Here is a 14,289-nt window from a genome sequence, read left to right as displayed (position 1 = left end):
TTACAACTTTTTTTATGCTGTTTGTACCTAAACATAGGCCAATTAACTCATACTGTATTTTAATTAATATTCATTCATTAAGATTAGACTAATCTAAAACGCAAATTTCCGTTTTTTAATCAAATCTAGTATGCCACTAACATCTTTTTGTTATTTCCAACTCAACTTCTGCCTCGACTGTACTATAACCCCACAGCAGATACATCCGTGGTCGAACCAAAAGAGGTTACACCAATATTAATCGAATAATATAATAAAACCTATTTGGCCGCACCCTTGTTCATAAGGCGAGCGTAGCCTACTTCCTTTTTACATAAGTGACACCCCAATCAGCCCATCACCTTATTCTATAGGCGTGTGGGCGGTACTTCCTGTACAGGACTGCAAGTAGCAGTCCAATATGGCGGTTGTGTTGCTCGCTTGAGAGTGTAGTCGAAACCGCGGATAAGTTAAGAGAGTTAAAGTCTATTTCAGTGGCAGATCTTAGATTAAAAGAGATTAGTGTGGACTACAGGTATCAGAATTTGGAAATGAAAGGGAAAGAGCGGTCACCGGTGAAAAAACGCTCCCGCGCGCCAGATGAAAGTAGAGACCGAGGAGGAAGCCACCCGGGCAGCAAGAAGATCGGAGCCCTGTCAACTGCTGCCGGCAACAACGGCAACGTCTCTGCTCATAGCGGCGCTTCATCCAGGAGAAGTGTACACAGTGAGAAAAGAGACATGAGGGATTTAGACGGACATAATTCATCCAGTCGGACTAGCAGCGGCTACGACTACGGGATTGTTCCGGGAAACAAGCCATATAGCGGCGCTGACGTCGACGCGGAAACATCCAGGTCCGGTTCACGCAGCGACCTGCGGCCTCCGTCAACCCCAGAAAATGAGTACAAGACTCTCAAAATAAGTGAACTGGGCAACCAGTTGAACGACGAGGAGATAGAAGATGGACTGTTTCACGAGTTTAAGAGGTTTGGTGACGTGAGTGTTAAAATTAGCCGAGAAAACGACGAGAGGGTGGCGTATGTAAACTTTAGGAGGCCTGAAGACGCCCGTTCGGCTAAACACGCCCGCGGGAAGCTGGTGTTGTACGACCGGCCTCTGAAAATAGAGACAGTTTACACGAACAGACGCAGAAGCCGCTCCCCTGTTTCAAAGGACAATTTCTCCCCGGGACACAGGCATCTCCACTCTCAGAGACCTCTGTCTCCCACTGGCTTGGGGTACAGAGGCTACCGGTTACAGCAGCTGGCTCTGGGCCGTCTCCCCCCTCCTCCAGCAACACCTCACATAAGAGATCTGGAAAGAGACAGAGATTTTTCTGTGTATGATGCCAGGAATAGACCCCCGTTCGTCCCTGATTGTGCTGTTTTCCGTGATGAGGACCTAATGACCCCTGAGGATGACCAGAGGGCAAACAGGACTCTGTTTCTGGGCAATCTGGACGTCAGTGTGACAGAGAGTGACCTGAGGAGGGCGTTTGACAGGTTTGGGGTGATAACAGAGGTGGACATAAAGCGGGCAGTGAGAGGCCAGAACAACAACTATGGATTCATCAAGTTTGAGAATCTTGACATGGCTCACCGTGCCAAAGTAGCAATGTCAGGGAAAGTAGTGGGCCACAACACAGTTAAAATTGGCTATGGTAAACCCACACCCTCGACCAGGCTGTGGGTGGGGGGCCTTGGACCCTGGGTTCCACTTGCTGCACTAGCCAAGGAGTTTGACCGCTTTGGCACCATCAGGACTATAGACTACAGGAAAGGTGAGGTGTGGGCTTACATCCAGTATGAAAGTTTGGATGCTGCTCAGGCTGCATGTACTCATATGAGAGGCTTCCCTCTCGGTGGCCCTGACAGAAGACTCCGGGTGGACTTTGCGGAGACAGATCATCGCTACCAGCAGCAACAGCAGCAGTATGTGCAGCTCCCCCTCCCCCTGCCACACTATGACTTTGTTCCTGAACCCTTTGCCCACCGCCTTACAGACTCAGTGAGAATGAGGGAGAGATCTCCTCCACTTCTTTCTCGCTTCAGAGACAGGGATCTGTACTCCAATGCTGAATGGTCAGGCATGGCTGTCCATGACAGGATGCGAGGAGCAGGCTTTGATCCCATAGATCGCCTGGACAGACGTTCCCATGAGACCTGGTCAATAGAGCGTGAGCGTGAGCTACAGGGCAGAGATCTAAGCCGCAAAAGGAGACATTTAGATGATGGCGGCCGGCTGGATCATTCACCTGACAACACTGACTTTGTCCTGCGACGTCATGGCAGCTCATTAGAGCGCAGCCCTGGTGATGGGGGACGCTGCAGTGACCCTGAACGCCTACCTCGCTCTGGCAGAACCTCCCCGGTTAGAGAGCGCCAGAACACTGGCTTTGGAGACAAGAGAAGAAAAACACTTAGCCCTGCTGCGCCAGACTCTGAGAAGGACCGCAAACGCAAAACCAGTGACCCATCTAAGAGCCCAGCGAGAAAGGAGGATCGTTTAGAACCTCTTTCCTCCTCCTTCAAGTCTGGCCAGCAGTCTAAGCCGGCAGCTGGAGGACAGAAGCTGAGTCAGGTCTGGCAGGGCGTCCTCCTGCTGAAGAATAGCAGCTTTCCTACATCACTGCACCTTCTGGAAGGGGACATGGCAGTGGCTACCGGTCTGCTGTTGCAGGGCTCTGCAGGGGGTCAAGCGTCCCAGTTGAAGATCAGCCAGCGCCTGCGCCTGGAACAGCCCAAGCTGGATGAAGTTTCTCGTCGCATCAAGGCCGCTGGCTCCAGCGGATACGCCATCCTCCTGGCCGTGCCCGGGAAATCTGAAGATGGAGGGATCCAGGACGCCAGCAGCTCTGCTGAGAGACCACTGAAGAACCTGGTGTCCTACCTGAAGCAGAAGGAGGCAGCCGGCATCATCAGCCTCTCTGTCGGGGGCAGCCGTGACAAGGATCACGTAGGAGTCCTCCACGCTTTCCCCCCATGTGAGTTCTCACAACAGTTTGTGGATGCTTCTGCCAAAGCCTTTGCCAAATCAGAAGACGACTACATGGTGATGATTATTATCAGAGGAGCATCATAAAAAGAAAAAAATTTGAATGTTTCTTTTCTCACTCACAAACTGTTAAACTGTGTGTTGCAAACACAGGGAGAAGTAATGATAGCAAAACAGAATAACAAAACGATTGTGATTTGATTTTAAGTTTATAGAAATGAAAGTCACATTGAATTGAATACATGTTGCTAAATTGATTAATAATAATACAGGTGACACACTGCTTTCTGCTATTTAGTTGTCAGATAAATGTTAATGACTTAAAGGGTACTCTGCTTAAAGTAGCCTAATTCAGAGCAAGCTACAGTTCTGTGAATCAATACTATATGTTGCCATATCGCATTTATAAATAACACAATTCCTTTATATCATTTCATACAATGACTGCATATCACAAAAAGAGTTTAAGATCCAAATCAGAATATTTTGCTTTCATTTGATCTGTACTTGGCATATATTTAACTGGCCAGTGTCAACTCCTTTTGTAGTGCTATAATGTTTGTACAGCCAGCCTATGAAAGAATCTCATGTACATATGATTTAGGAAATATATCTATTTGCTCTAAAGCTTTACCCATTGCTCAATAATAGGCATATTCCAGATGTGCATCTGTATTACTTTTTGCTGACCAAGTAAACATTTTGATTGAAAGTTTCTTTATAACAATTTTTCTATTTTTGTCAGCTTTGGCCAGTCCTGCTTAAAGCTAAAGAATATTGTGGAAATAAATTGTGTTACAGGGCACTTAAGGACATATAGGGTTATAGTACAATATATAACATAAATAGCCACATCTGGAGGTTTATGTGACATTACAAAGTGAAATGAATACAGTTTTTCCTGCCTGTTTTTCACAATTTTCTCTGCGAACTGGTAGATGCATGTAGGGATGGACAAAAGCAGCATTCACCTCTACATTATAATCCAGTTCAATACAATATCTGTGCAAAGAACACTGCCTTTTATAAAGCTAACTCTGTTCAGGGTTTGTTTAAATGATGTTAGAAAAGCAGCTTTTAAGCTCTATTTCTCCTCTCAAAGGATTGTATTGAACTGCATTATGTTATAGGCTAATGTTTACGGCTGGAAACTAATTCTTACTTTCATGATTAATTATGTGGTCTATAAAACATCAGAAATGATGTTTTTAATGTCTTTAAAAAGCTGTGTATAGTCCTACCAACAGTCCAAAACCAAAATATATAATTGATTAACCAATTATCTCAATTGTTGCAGATTCATAATCAATTGTTTTATACAATACCATTCAAACTTTAGACTGGTACTGTGATTTCAGCTCTAAATATTATTACCATGGAGTGTCTCAACAAAACTCAAAGCTGTTCAGAGGAATTATAAGTCTGTTGTTTTGACTGCCATTATATTATACAAAGCTGCTTTTGTGCCCACCCCTTTTATATTGTACTTTTACTGGCATCATATCAAACGGTAATTGATTGATTTAAAATAGTCACATTATGTTATTATATTTTATGTTTATGTTCTAAGCCACTAATCACAAAAGATGATGTGACCTATAAATTAAGAGCTCTATGTATGCCATGCACAATGACTATAAAATATTGCTATACTATCAGTGGACTTCTGAATGAAAGAGGAGAGAAGACCGAGCTCCAGTGGCCTTACACGCCTTCCTCTGAAGGGACTGTTTAATTGATTTTCATGCTTTGGTTTGAGTACTGTGTTTCAAATGGGAAAAAAAAGAAATAATTTGTGCTGTGTACTCAGGATTTCTGGAGAGAGAAATGGAATACACCAGTACACATGGGCCTAAGAAGTATACCTAACTGTCAAAGTGCAACATGCACTTGATAGATTTTGTCTCAATAAATTTACTCTTTCGTGGGAAACACAAGTGCTTCGGAAGACAGCTTTTGTGACCTTTTCTGTACTTGGAATTGTCTATCAAACTCGAAAGGCGTTATCACTTTGACAGCAGGAGCCTTCCCAACAGACAGGAGAGGAAGTGTGAGAATCAATGGGAGCTGAGCTTCTTGGTTCTGTGTTTTCATTTTGTTGTTCATTTGTTGAATGACCTCTTTGTGAAGAGCTTCAATCAGATTGAAATTTGGCCATACTAAAATACTTTTTTTCCAGTCCGTCTGCAAAGGCAAATCTAGAGTCACTGTGTCTCCTCAGAGATGTGGCTTTTACCCCAGTCGCCTCTGGCCTGTTTTATCTGGAGGTGTGGCCGAGAACCATCTGGTTTGTCACTCGCCAAGTTTTGCCAAAATCACCGGGGTCTTGTACATCTGACAGCCTCTCAGCGGAAGCCCGCTAGGCCCCCGGTCTTCCTCTCGTCTGGCTCCAGCAGCACAGAGTATTGTTTCAGCATCTGCAGCAGCTCAAGAAAGGAGCAGAGTTCATTTGTGTAGTTGCTTATTGTTCTTGCATTGGAGTTTTGAAGAAGATCTCTGTGCTAGGGCCAGACTTTGAATGTGTCTCATCCTGTTCGGAGAAGAGGTTGAGACCATGACACAGCATCTGCTTTATGTGCCTTTAAAATGGAAAGGAAACTCAACAGAAGAGAAAAGGTTGCCAAAGTCCTGTGCAGGGAATCATAATCTTTAGTTGATATGTTGATCTGATTTACATACTTTTTTAACTGCATATGAAAGAAAAGTGAAGAGTATCCTGCAGTCATTGAGTCAGGATGTATATCATCAAGACGGTGCTGTTCCTGTACATCGCAGCTTCATCTCCAAACTAAAGGGACCTGAGCAGCTTCATGTGTCCACACGGTGCCACTACTGCGATTCAAGGTTTCCTGGAGCTGTAAAAGGTTTGAGTCTCCCCCTGGCTGGACCTGCTCCTGTCTCACAGGTAAAGTATCAAGATGACCCAAACTCCTGACTTGGGTACGTATTAAAATGTGTAGGACAACCACAAACGCACTAGGCCTTGTTTGACAAAGCGGTTGGAAGGTGATGAGATCATCAGAATGACTTACAATGTAATGTCCTTGAGGTAAATATCAAATCAATGCACAGCTTTTGTTAAGATTGTCAGACAATTTAGAAAGACCAACAACATTTTTGAGGTATGGGTTTGTTAAGAAAATATCCTGTCTGTCAGTGCTAAAAGTAGGACCGCTGGTGCTTTTTGCAGATTCAACCTTGGGTATATTTTGTCTGGTTTTATTTGTGAAATTACAAATACATTTTACAGTGTCGGTCACAAATACACCAGCAATTTGTGCAGCAACTACTATAGCTCTCAACAACAAAGACAGCCGCACATGTGAATTCCTAAATAATTGGAGCAAATGTACATTTTGTACGACAATCCTGTGTTGTATTGTAGTTGCTGTATGATAAATGTAAAATGTAGTCACCTTTCGCCACTGGTCATAGCTGATTGTAAATTAGTAGCAACAAAAGCAAACTTGTAAACACAAAAGGCCAAATGGTCTGTGCTATATATAACATAATATATAAAATATATATATATATATATATATATATATATATATATATATATATATATATAATAACTGAAACATTAGCTACTGCGAAATAAGTATCGCAAATAGGAAGAATAGAAGATGGTTATGGGAATATTTCTAAAATTATTGTGGGCTTCAGCAAGCTATCATCTGTTTTTACATCATCCAACCCATGTAGCTTTCTTTAAATTGATTAAGATATTTCACTGTACAGCAATTTATTATTGAGAAATAATAGTTAAGCTTTCGGTGCATAAAAGGTTTAGATAGAGCAGAAAAATCTCTCCTCAGTAGGAGCACAAGAAAAGTGGTATAATTGATCACACAGTGGGCTGTCAACGTGTGCAAACTTAATAAAATAATGCCAGAGTCTAATTAGTTTGATTAGTGATGTTAGGATACTGCAATAGATAGTAAGGGAATGTTTACTGTATGTAACACTTGAGTTGAGATAACTGGGAAATCAGGGCACCTTAAGTGCCCTGATTTAATGACTAGCTGAACCATAAAAGTTATTGAGGTCTTACTTGATCTAATACCTGTTGGCTGTTTGCGGTGTTTGCAACACAGTCCGTGCCTACTTCACTGTTATTAGTTCAGACTTTCTTGTTTCCTGTGTTTGAGAAAAGAACGCTGCCTGTGACTGACAGAAACTGGCAATGAACTAAACAAGTTTAGAACAAAGCACTGATGAACATCCTATGCTGTATTTACTGTGTATGTATTATTGTGAGTTGTTGAATCAAAATTAGGTACTTTTAATTAGGTACTTTTTAAAAGAAATGTCTTGGTCCTGTTTTAAGTGTCTTTCAGAAAGTGTGTGTGTGTGCGTGTGTGTGTGTGCACCCTAAATGTAGGGCTTACCCAAATATGATTATATAAGTGTGAATACAATATGGAATAGCTTTTTTGCCTTTTATATGTTTGTATTACTCTTTTGGACTAAACCGTGCTTAAACATTTTTTTGTTGTTAGTTATTTTAAATTAAAAGGTTCAGTATTTCAGGTTGTCACCACAGAATGGAGGCAGCAAAGAAAGAAAGCCGTCCGTGTCCTCTTTAAAAGACTCCCATTTACCTGCAATGTGAGCTCTACTCTACACAGCTTCAGTGAACTCTGGAGGTATGAGTGCACACTGAAAAGCTGTTGCACATTTAAGGAATTCATCCGATGAGAAACAGCCTTGGTGAGTACAGTTTAAAATTGTTTTCAACTATGCACCTTTTAGTATTTTATATTAATAATGTAAGTTGAATTTGATCAGTGCTTGAATAAAAGCAGCTATTCTCGAAACAATTTCTGACTTTTTGTCTTTTTTTCCCAAAGTGATCTATTCCGTCTCAGTCCTCTAGAGGGCAGAGTTGGATGGTGTCATATTAAACTGCCATAGCACACAGATAGAAGACATGCCTAGAAGGAAAAATGATACATTTGATGATTTTTTTTAAAATTAATTTTGTAAGTAATGCGATAAGCTTGTCCGGTTGATGGGTGAGGAATTTTATGAGATATTAAACTTCTTTCTCACTAATATCAATAACATTTGGTCTACAGGCATTTACAACAACAATTTTACCTGCGGGCCACAAGCCGCCACAATGTGAATGTAAACTATTATATTATTAGGACCGTTAAAGTTGCTTTATCAAATAATCCTTTACATTTCTGTAAGGACACGCAGTAGATGAGAAGAGTCAACAGAAACGCATTCAGCCTGCTGTCTGGGAAAGGTCAAATCTCACCGGTCCTTCACCACTTATAAAGCGTACATATGTGGGAGTGTGGGAGAAACTGAATTTTTCTTTTAGTTGAAAATATCAAATGAAAGGAGCTCTTTTCAATCTCTAATTGTCTAAAATAAAGTAAAGCATATTGTATGTTGAACATGGCAACTTCCAAGCTTGACACAGGGATAACTTTTTTGGTTTAATCAGTTATATCTGCACTGTATTAGAAAGCTGCTCCAAGAAAATCCATTTCCCCACCACATAAAACTAAAACACAGAACTAGACAACCCCTTATTCATTTAAAATTGATCTGTCTTTTATTACACAGTCTTAACACCGAATGATTAAACATCACATGGTTTATTAAGGATGTAGGTCTGTTTTCATCAGTGATGTGTGGAACAGGCCTGTAAATAAACAATGGACATTTCCATCTATAACATTGTATAGTATGCATATAAATGTATCTAAACTAGACAAAAAATGTAATAGTAATACCTTTTGGGATCATAAGTTACCTTAAGGCATTCTTTTCATTATTCAGTACATTCAGATACATTATTAACAGTCAATGGAAAAGGTGAAACTCATTATGTAGCATTATTACTTATGTAGCAATTTCTATCCAACAACATATTTACGCTGTTTATTTGGGTGTGTTACCTTTGATGCCAATATCTGGTCCAAGTTTACTTTGATTAAAGAAACCGTTTCAGAAATTAATTATTATTCAGATTGTGCTTTCACCTCTATGAAGAAAAGAGTTTAGGGCCCAACATGGCCTATGAAGACTAAGAGTTTAAGATTTTATTTATCAGAGAATGGATAAACAGTAGAAAATCCACCCTAAAGATGTTAAACTAGTGACTGTATTAGTAGCACCCACACCTGGTATCACTGCAGTCAGTGTGTGAATGAGAGGCAAATTATAAAAAGCTTTGGATAAAAATGTCACGTACATAAATCCAGCCGTTTATGATCAGCCCCCTTCTGAGACCAGCCCTTTACCTTTTGTAGCTCAGAACACTTTAGTTTATTTTCACGTTCTACTTGCCTAGATGACTCCTAGACTGAAACGCCTTTTTAGGACAAGTTATGAGGTCTGAGATTTAAATAAAAAAAAAAAAAATGTTTGTGAGTATGCTTCCACATTAAATACGTGCTATAAACAGGCCTCTCTCCTCCAGCTGCTGCCTGGCTGACTTCCCCCTTAACGGGACTCCTGAGCAGGCGGTTTAACATCGGAGAGAAGTCAGCCAGGCAGCAGCTGGAGGAGAGCGGCCGAAGACTACAGGAGGAAGTTTCCATTCAACACAGCAGCAAGGTTTCTCCCCAGGAATGAGCAGAGTGAGGTGCCCATGACCTTTGACCCAGATGTAAGTAGCATGTAATTTCTGTATGTCTGCCCTGTGTATTCATAAAACACTATAACTGAGGAAATAATGTTGTTTTGGAGACAACATACTATCGCAAGATTGGCTTTGGAACGCCACCTCCGTTCTTTAAAGTTGTCTTTGACAGCGGTTCCTCTGACCTGCTCTGCTTGTGGTGAGTAAAATGATAAAGGTACATGGTCAGAATGATGTAACATAGTGATGATTCTGTGTTATAGCTGCAAATTGATTTATTTTTTCGGTAATTTTTCAACAAAAAATGCTAAACATTTGCGGGTTCTTCTCTCAAATGTGAGGATTTGAGTTTTTTGTGATATATGATGACAAACTGAATATCTTATGATTTTGTAATATTTGTCGGATAAAACAAGTCATTTTAAATATCCCACCTTGGGCTCTGGGAAATTATGAGCATTTTTAATACTTTAGGGAGAATTCTGTAGACAAAACGATTAATCGTTAATGAAAATAATTGTTATTTTCAGCCCTAATTCTTACTGTTTTGCTGAATTGACACTATTTGCATGTTCTTGATACTTTAAGCTGCCTTTTTGTAAACAAAAAAAGAAACAAAATGTACTGTCTTTCACCAGTTTCTCTTGTTTTCTGTCACTAGACAAACATGTGAAGTTCAACAGCTTAGCATCTTCCACTTTCTCCGTCTCATACGGCGGTGGATATGCAGCAGGAAGTACTGGATATGGTCTCATAAAGGTGAGGATTAAACATTCACTTTTCTGCTGGCCAGCGGTGGAAAGTAACTAATTATCTTTATTAAAATTTTAGAGTGAAACATTGTACTTTTTGCCACACAACGTATATTCGAAAGCTGCAATTAGGTAAATTTCTAATTAACATTTTACATGAAACAAACCAGATAAGCTTATGTAATACAACACATTTTTTTATGATTAAACCTTTTTGGCTTGTAACCCCTTACAAAAAAGCAGTGTCTAGTTGGGGCCCCCTTCAGATGTCTATGAGTTATGAGTTGCTTTAAACCTCCCAAAAAATAAACCATTACTTTCCCATCCCTTCAATCACCTCACAACGCCTCAGTAATATCTTGTGACCCTTTTTGTGGGGGCGTATTTGCACAAAACACAAAAGCTGAAGTCACATTTTGGCTATCACATAAACAATCTCTACGTGGAGCACCAGATATTCGGCCTCACTGTAACAAAGGAAGCTTTCCCGGGCTTTTTACCCTGGGATGGGATTCTTGATCCGGCCGTCCCTGGCTTATCACATGAAGGAGGCACACCTATATTTGACAAAATGTGGAACCAGGGCAAAATCCCACAGAACATGTTCTCACGATGCCGAAAAACGTTTTCATGTGCAAGATGGTGTTTTTATGAATGGTGCAGTGCTCTCATCTTCTTATAAACAATATCTGTGCCTCCCGTTCTTTAGAGGTTAGTATGTTAATTCATGAAGCATTCAGTGGATCGATCCCTCTGTATCAGGCCACTAACGTTTGGAACATCCAAATACAAAGGTAGTTTGCCGTTTTATGTTTAAATGTCCATGTTTTTTTTTAAACACAACATAGCCACTTCACAGTTGAAATTATTTGGAGATCTTCTTCTTGCCTCTGATGTATGTAACAGATGCATTTCTAGTGATACTTTATTTATGTTGCAGTATCACCACCAATTGGAACATTGTTGCATGCTCAGGGAGTTGTGCAGCATCAGTGGACTCTGGTGCTTCTTTCATCATCGGGCCTAGCAAAGGTATTCACAAAATATAGGGTTTGGTTGGGAGACTTCTCAGATATGTTTAGTGACCTGTTCTGGGTTTAACATTTTGTTTATCTGTCTCTCAGGCTGCGGTGAGCCGCAGTAACACAGATCTCTTGCAAGACATTGTGTTCTACATAAACGGCTACAGCTTTGCTCTCCCTCCATCAGCCTACGTCATAAAGGTTTGTGTTTTAAGCACAAAGTGATGTATGGTCACACTTTCTAAGGCATACTTAAAGAGTTAATAGTTATTGGCTTCATCAATGTTTATAAATCATTTATTAAGCAATTAATAATTTAAGCCATTATTAGAGCAATGTTTGCTTTATAGAGTATTAATAATTCATTAATATGGACAACTTTTAGGTTGCCAGGTTTTGAGAAATTCTTTTTAGCAATGTATATCCTCCAGCAGTAGAACTTGCCTTGTCTTTTAAAATCTTTATTTAATCAGGACGAACACTGAAGGGACTCTGCAATACTAACCTGTCTAATACCAAGCCATTCATATACTCAACTCAAGACTTGATGGCTATTTATAAAGCGATAAATCCATATCCCTTTATTATGCATGAACGATAAATGGATTATGGTATGAATGTTCAGCGGCTTGGTTCCAGAAGTACATGGTTGAGGAAATGGTTTTAGACAAAGCCTGTTAAACACTAGATAAAGGTATTTTAAAAAAAATTCTGAATGATTTATATTTATATGAATAAAAATCTGAATCAAATTTAAGCATGTTGACACTAAGTTGACTCCAGTTCTCAGTAGCTCTAAATATGTGTAAAAACAGTGTAGAGAACCAATTTACAGGATGAATATGACACAAGCATATAGCTGAAGAGTGATCTATTATATACAGGAGCTGTTCCAGAAACTACATAAAAGTGAGATTGTTAGATATACTAAACATTCAGTTGTCAGTTTGCTGCATTAGTTATTAGTTTTAGCTAAAATGTTATAATCATCAAATATAATGGGTTAATTTCTATGGTTATAATTTTCTATTCTGTTATACTGCCAGGTGTTTTTATTATTTTGTCCACACCATTTGCATTAATGAGGGTATTCTAAATAACTGTATAATACAATACAGTTCAATAGCACTACAAAGTACATCCTTCAAAATGCATTAGTTGCAACATGGAAACCCTTTATGGATGCAATATTAGAAAGTGGTACCAGATTTTTGTCAATAAAAAACTTTAAAAAGTAGCATATGTAGACTTATATGTTCCAGTATTTAGATAACCTAAAGTGATTAAGCTGCTCTGCTGCCTTCAGTCATGCTCTCTGTCCTCTCTCCTCAGTGTGCCTCTGGGTGCAGAACAAGGTTTGCATCTGGCACCTGGATCCTGGGTGAGGTCTTCGTGCAGCAGTTGTACACTGCCTTCGACATCAACAACAACAGGGTGGGCTTTGCTCAGGCTGTGTAAATGCATGTGAAAAGCTGGGTCAGTTTAAAATGATATTAGCCATTTGCCTAAGGCTCTGAAACTCTGGGATATTTATAAAGAAATTTATTTTATTTTGTATCACCACGATTCCTGTAAAAACTTTCATGTCTGTGAACGGAACTTATAAAATAATACCTTTCAGACCGTAAAGTCAGCATGTCTTTGTTTTAAAGGTGGAATTCAGGGATTCAAATGCCTGTAAAGTATTTCTAGAATATTCTGCAAAGGCAAGAATCAACCTACGTTTTTCTCCTATATGGAGCTGTGCTTTGGTGGCCACTGGATGGCAGAGAACTCCGTGTGCTGCACATTCAGTCACATCACCATTCATGTGATTCTCCTGGGAGGGGCCTGAGGAGTGGATGAGTCATCTTACTTAGAATTCAGTCTCTAAAACACAGAACTGCCAGTCATTCATTGTCAACAGGTGCCGACTTACATTAATGCCATCTGTGTCTGTGATGTTAAGTGATCGGAGATTTTCTTTAGGCTGCTGCATTTGTTCTAATTATAACCTGAGAGTTGCAGGGATGCGTCATTCAGCTCTTTTCCGTTTTACACATGCATCCACATAGAGATCATTAACCCACTCCTCCTACCTCCTATGAACTTTTATTTAAGATTTTTTTTTCCATTTACCATTTTAAAAATGAAATACTTTCAAACTCTAAATTCCATGTAAATACTGAATTGCATTTTCCACATAGGTTCAGTCTAGTTACATACACCTGGCTGCTGTGCTGTGGGTAAACATGGTAACATGAGACAGCAAAAGCAGGAAGCACGGGCATCCCTGCAGACCTTTTCAATCATTCATCCTGCAGAGGGGCTGCAGGACAGCAGGTTAGGTTTCACACTGCAATGTTTGTCAGAGAGATGGACCAGCTTCTTTACAAAGCAATGCCTCTGAATAATGATTCTGCACACATTTTCTCTGGCACTGACACATGAATAACTGTGATGTAGCATGTTTCACACAGTGATAACGGTCATTGCTATAACTACACAAACGTAAAGATATGACTCTTTCAATGGAACTGTGAGACCTAAATTTGACATCAAACATCAGGACGCCAATATAATACGGATTACTGGGAACTGACTGTTCTGTCCTGGCAGAACCAGAATGCTAACTCTGCTCAGGGAGATCCTGTGGTCAACAAGCCGAATAAGGGTGAGAGGCCAGCAGCACCGAATGTTGCCAGAAGGAAGTAAGTTTGAGGTACAGGTGCAATAAAATAAGACACCCTGCGTGTTCGGTTTCGGTTCCAGCGAGCTGTGTGGCCTCTTGTTTCACCCTTAAGTGAACAAGGCTGTGTCATTATGTGATACACAAACTAATCTTAGCCTAAACAGATGTTAAAATCAGGTCATCATCATATCTTTTCTGTCACATTTGGAGCACTATGCAGTTTAAGGAATAGCTTTGTTGCAGACAGATGAGAAGATTGATATCA

The 14,289-nt window shown here is 40.1% G+C and overlaps 1 protein-coding gene and 1 pseudogene across 1 annotated transcript; both read left to right on the top strand.

Moving 5' to 3' along the window:
• Positions 1-331: 331 nt before the first annotated feature.
• LOC116687839 (RNA-binding protein 15-like) lies at positions 332-4,912 on the top strand. Its single transcript, XM_032513483.1, has one exon. It carries the CDS (start codon positions 531-533, stop codon positions 3,060-3,062), a length of 2,532 nt encoding a protein of 843 aa, XP_032369374.1. The 5' UTR covers positions 332-530; the 3' UTR covers positions 3,063-4,912.
• Positions 4,913-5,893: 981 nt separating this feature from the next.
• On the top strand, positions 5,894-12,977 carry LOC116687576 (pepsin A-like; annotated as a pseudogene).
• The last annotated feature ends 1,312 nt before the right edge of the window (positions 12,978-14,289 follow it).

This window comes from Etheostoma spectabile, chromosome 4, assembly GCF_008692095.1.
Source record: "Etheostoma spectabile isolate EspeVRDwgs_2016 chromosome 4, UIUC_Espe_1.0, whole genome shotgun sequence".
Classification (NCBI taxonomy): domain Eukaryota; kingdom Metazoa; phylum Chordata; class Actinopteri; order Perciformes; family Percidae; genus Etheostoma; species Etheostoma spectabile.
This window is presented reverse-complemented; position numbering and strand designations above follow the sequence as displayed.

What these genes read in the sequence shown, in the direction of transcription:
- LOC116687839 (XM_032513483.1), top strand. Translation starts at nt 531, where the DNA reads ATGAAAGGGAAAGAGCGGTCACCGGTGAAAAAACGCTCCCGCGCGCCA.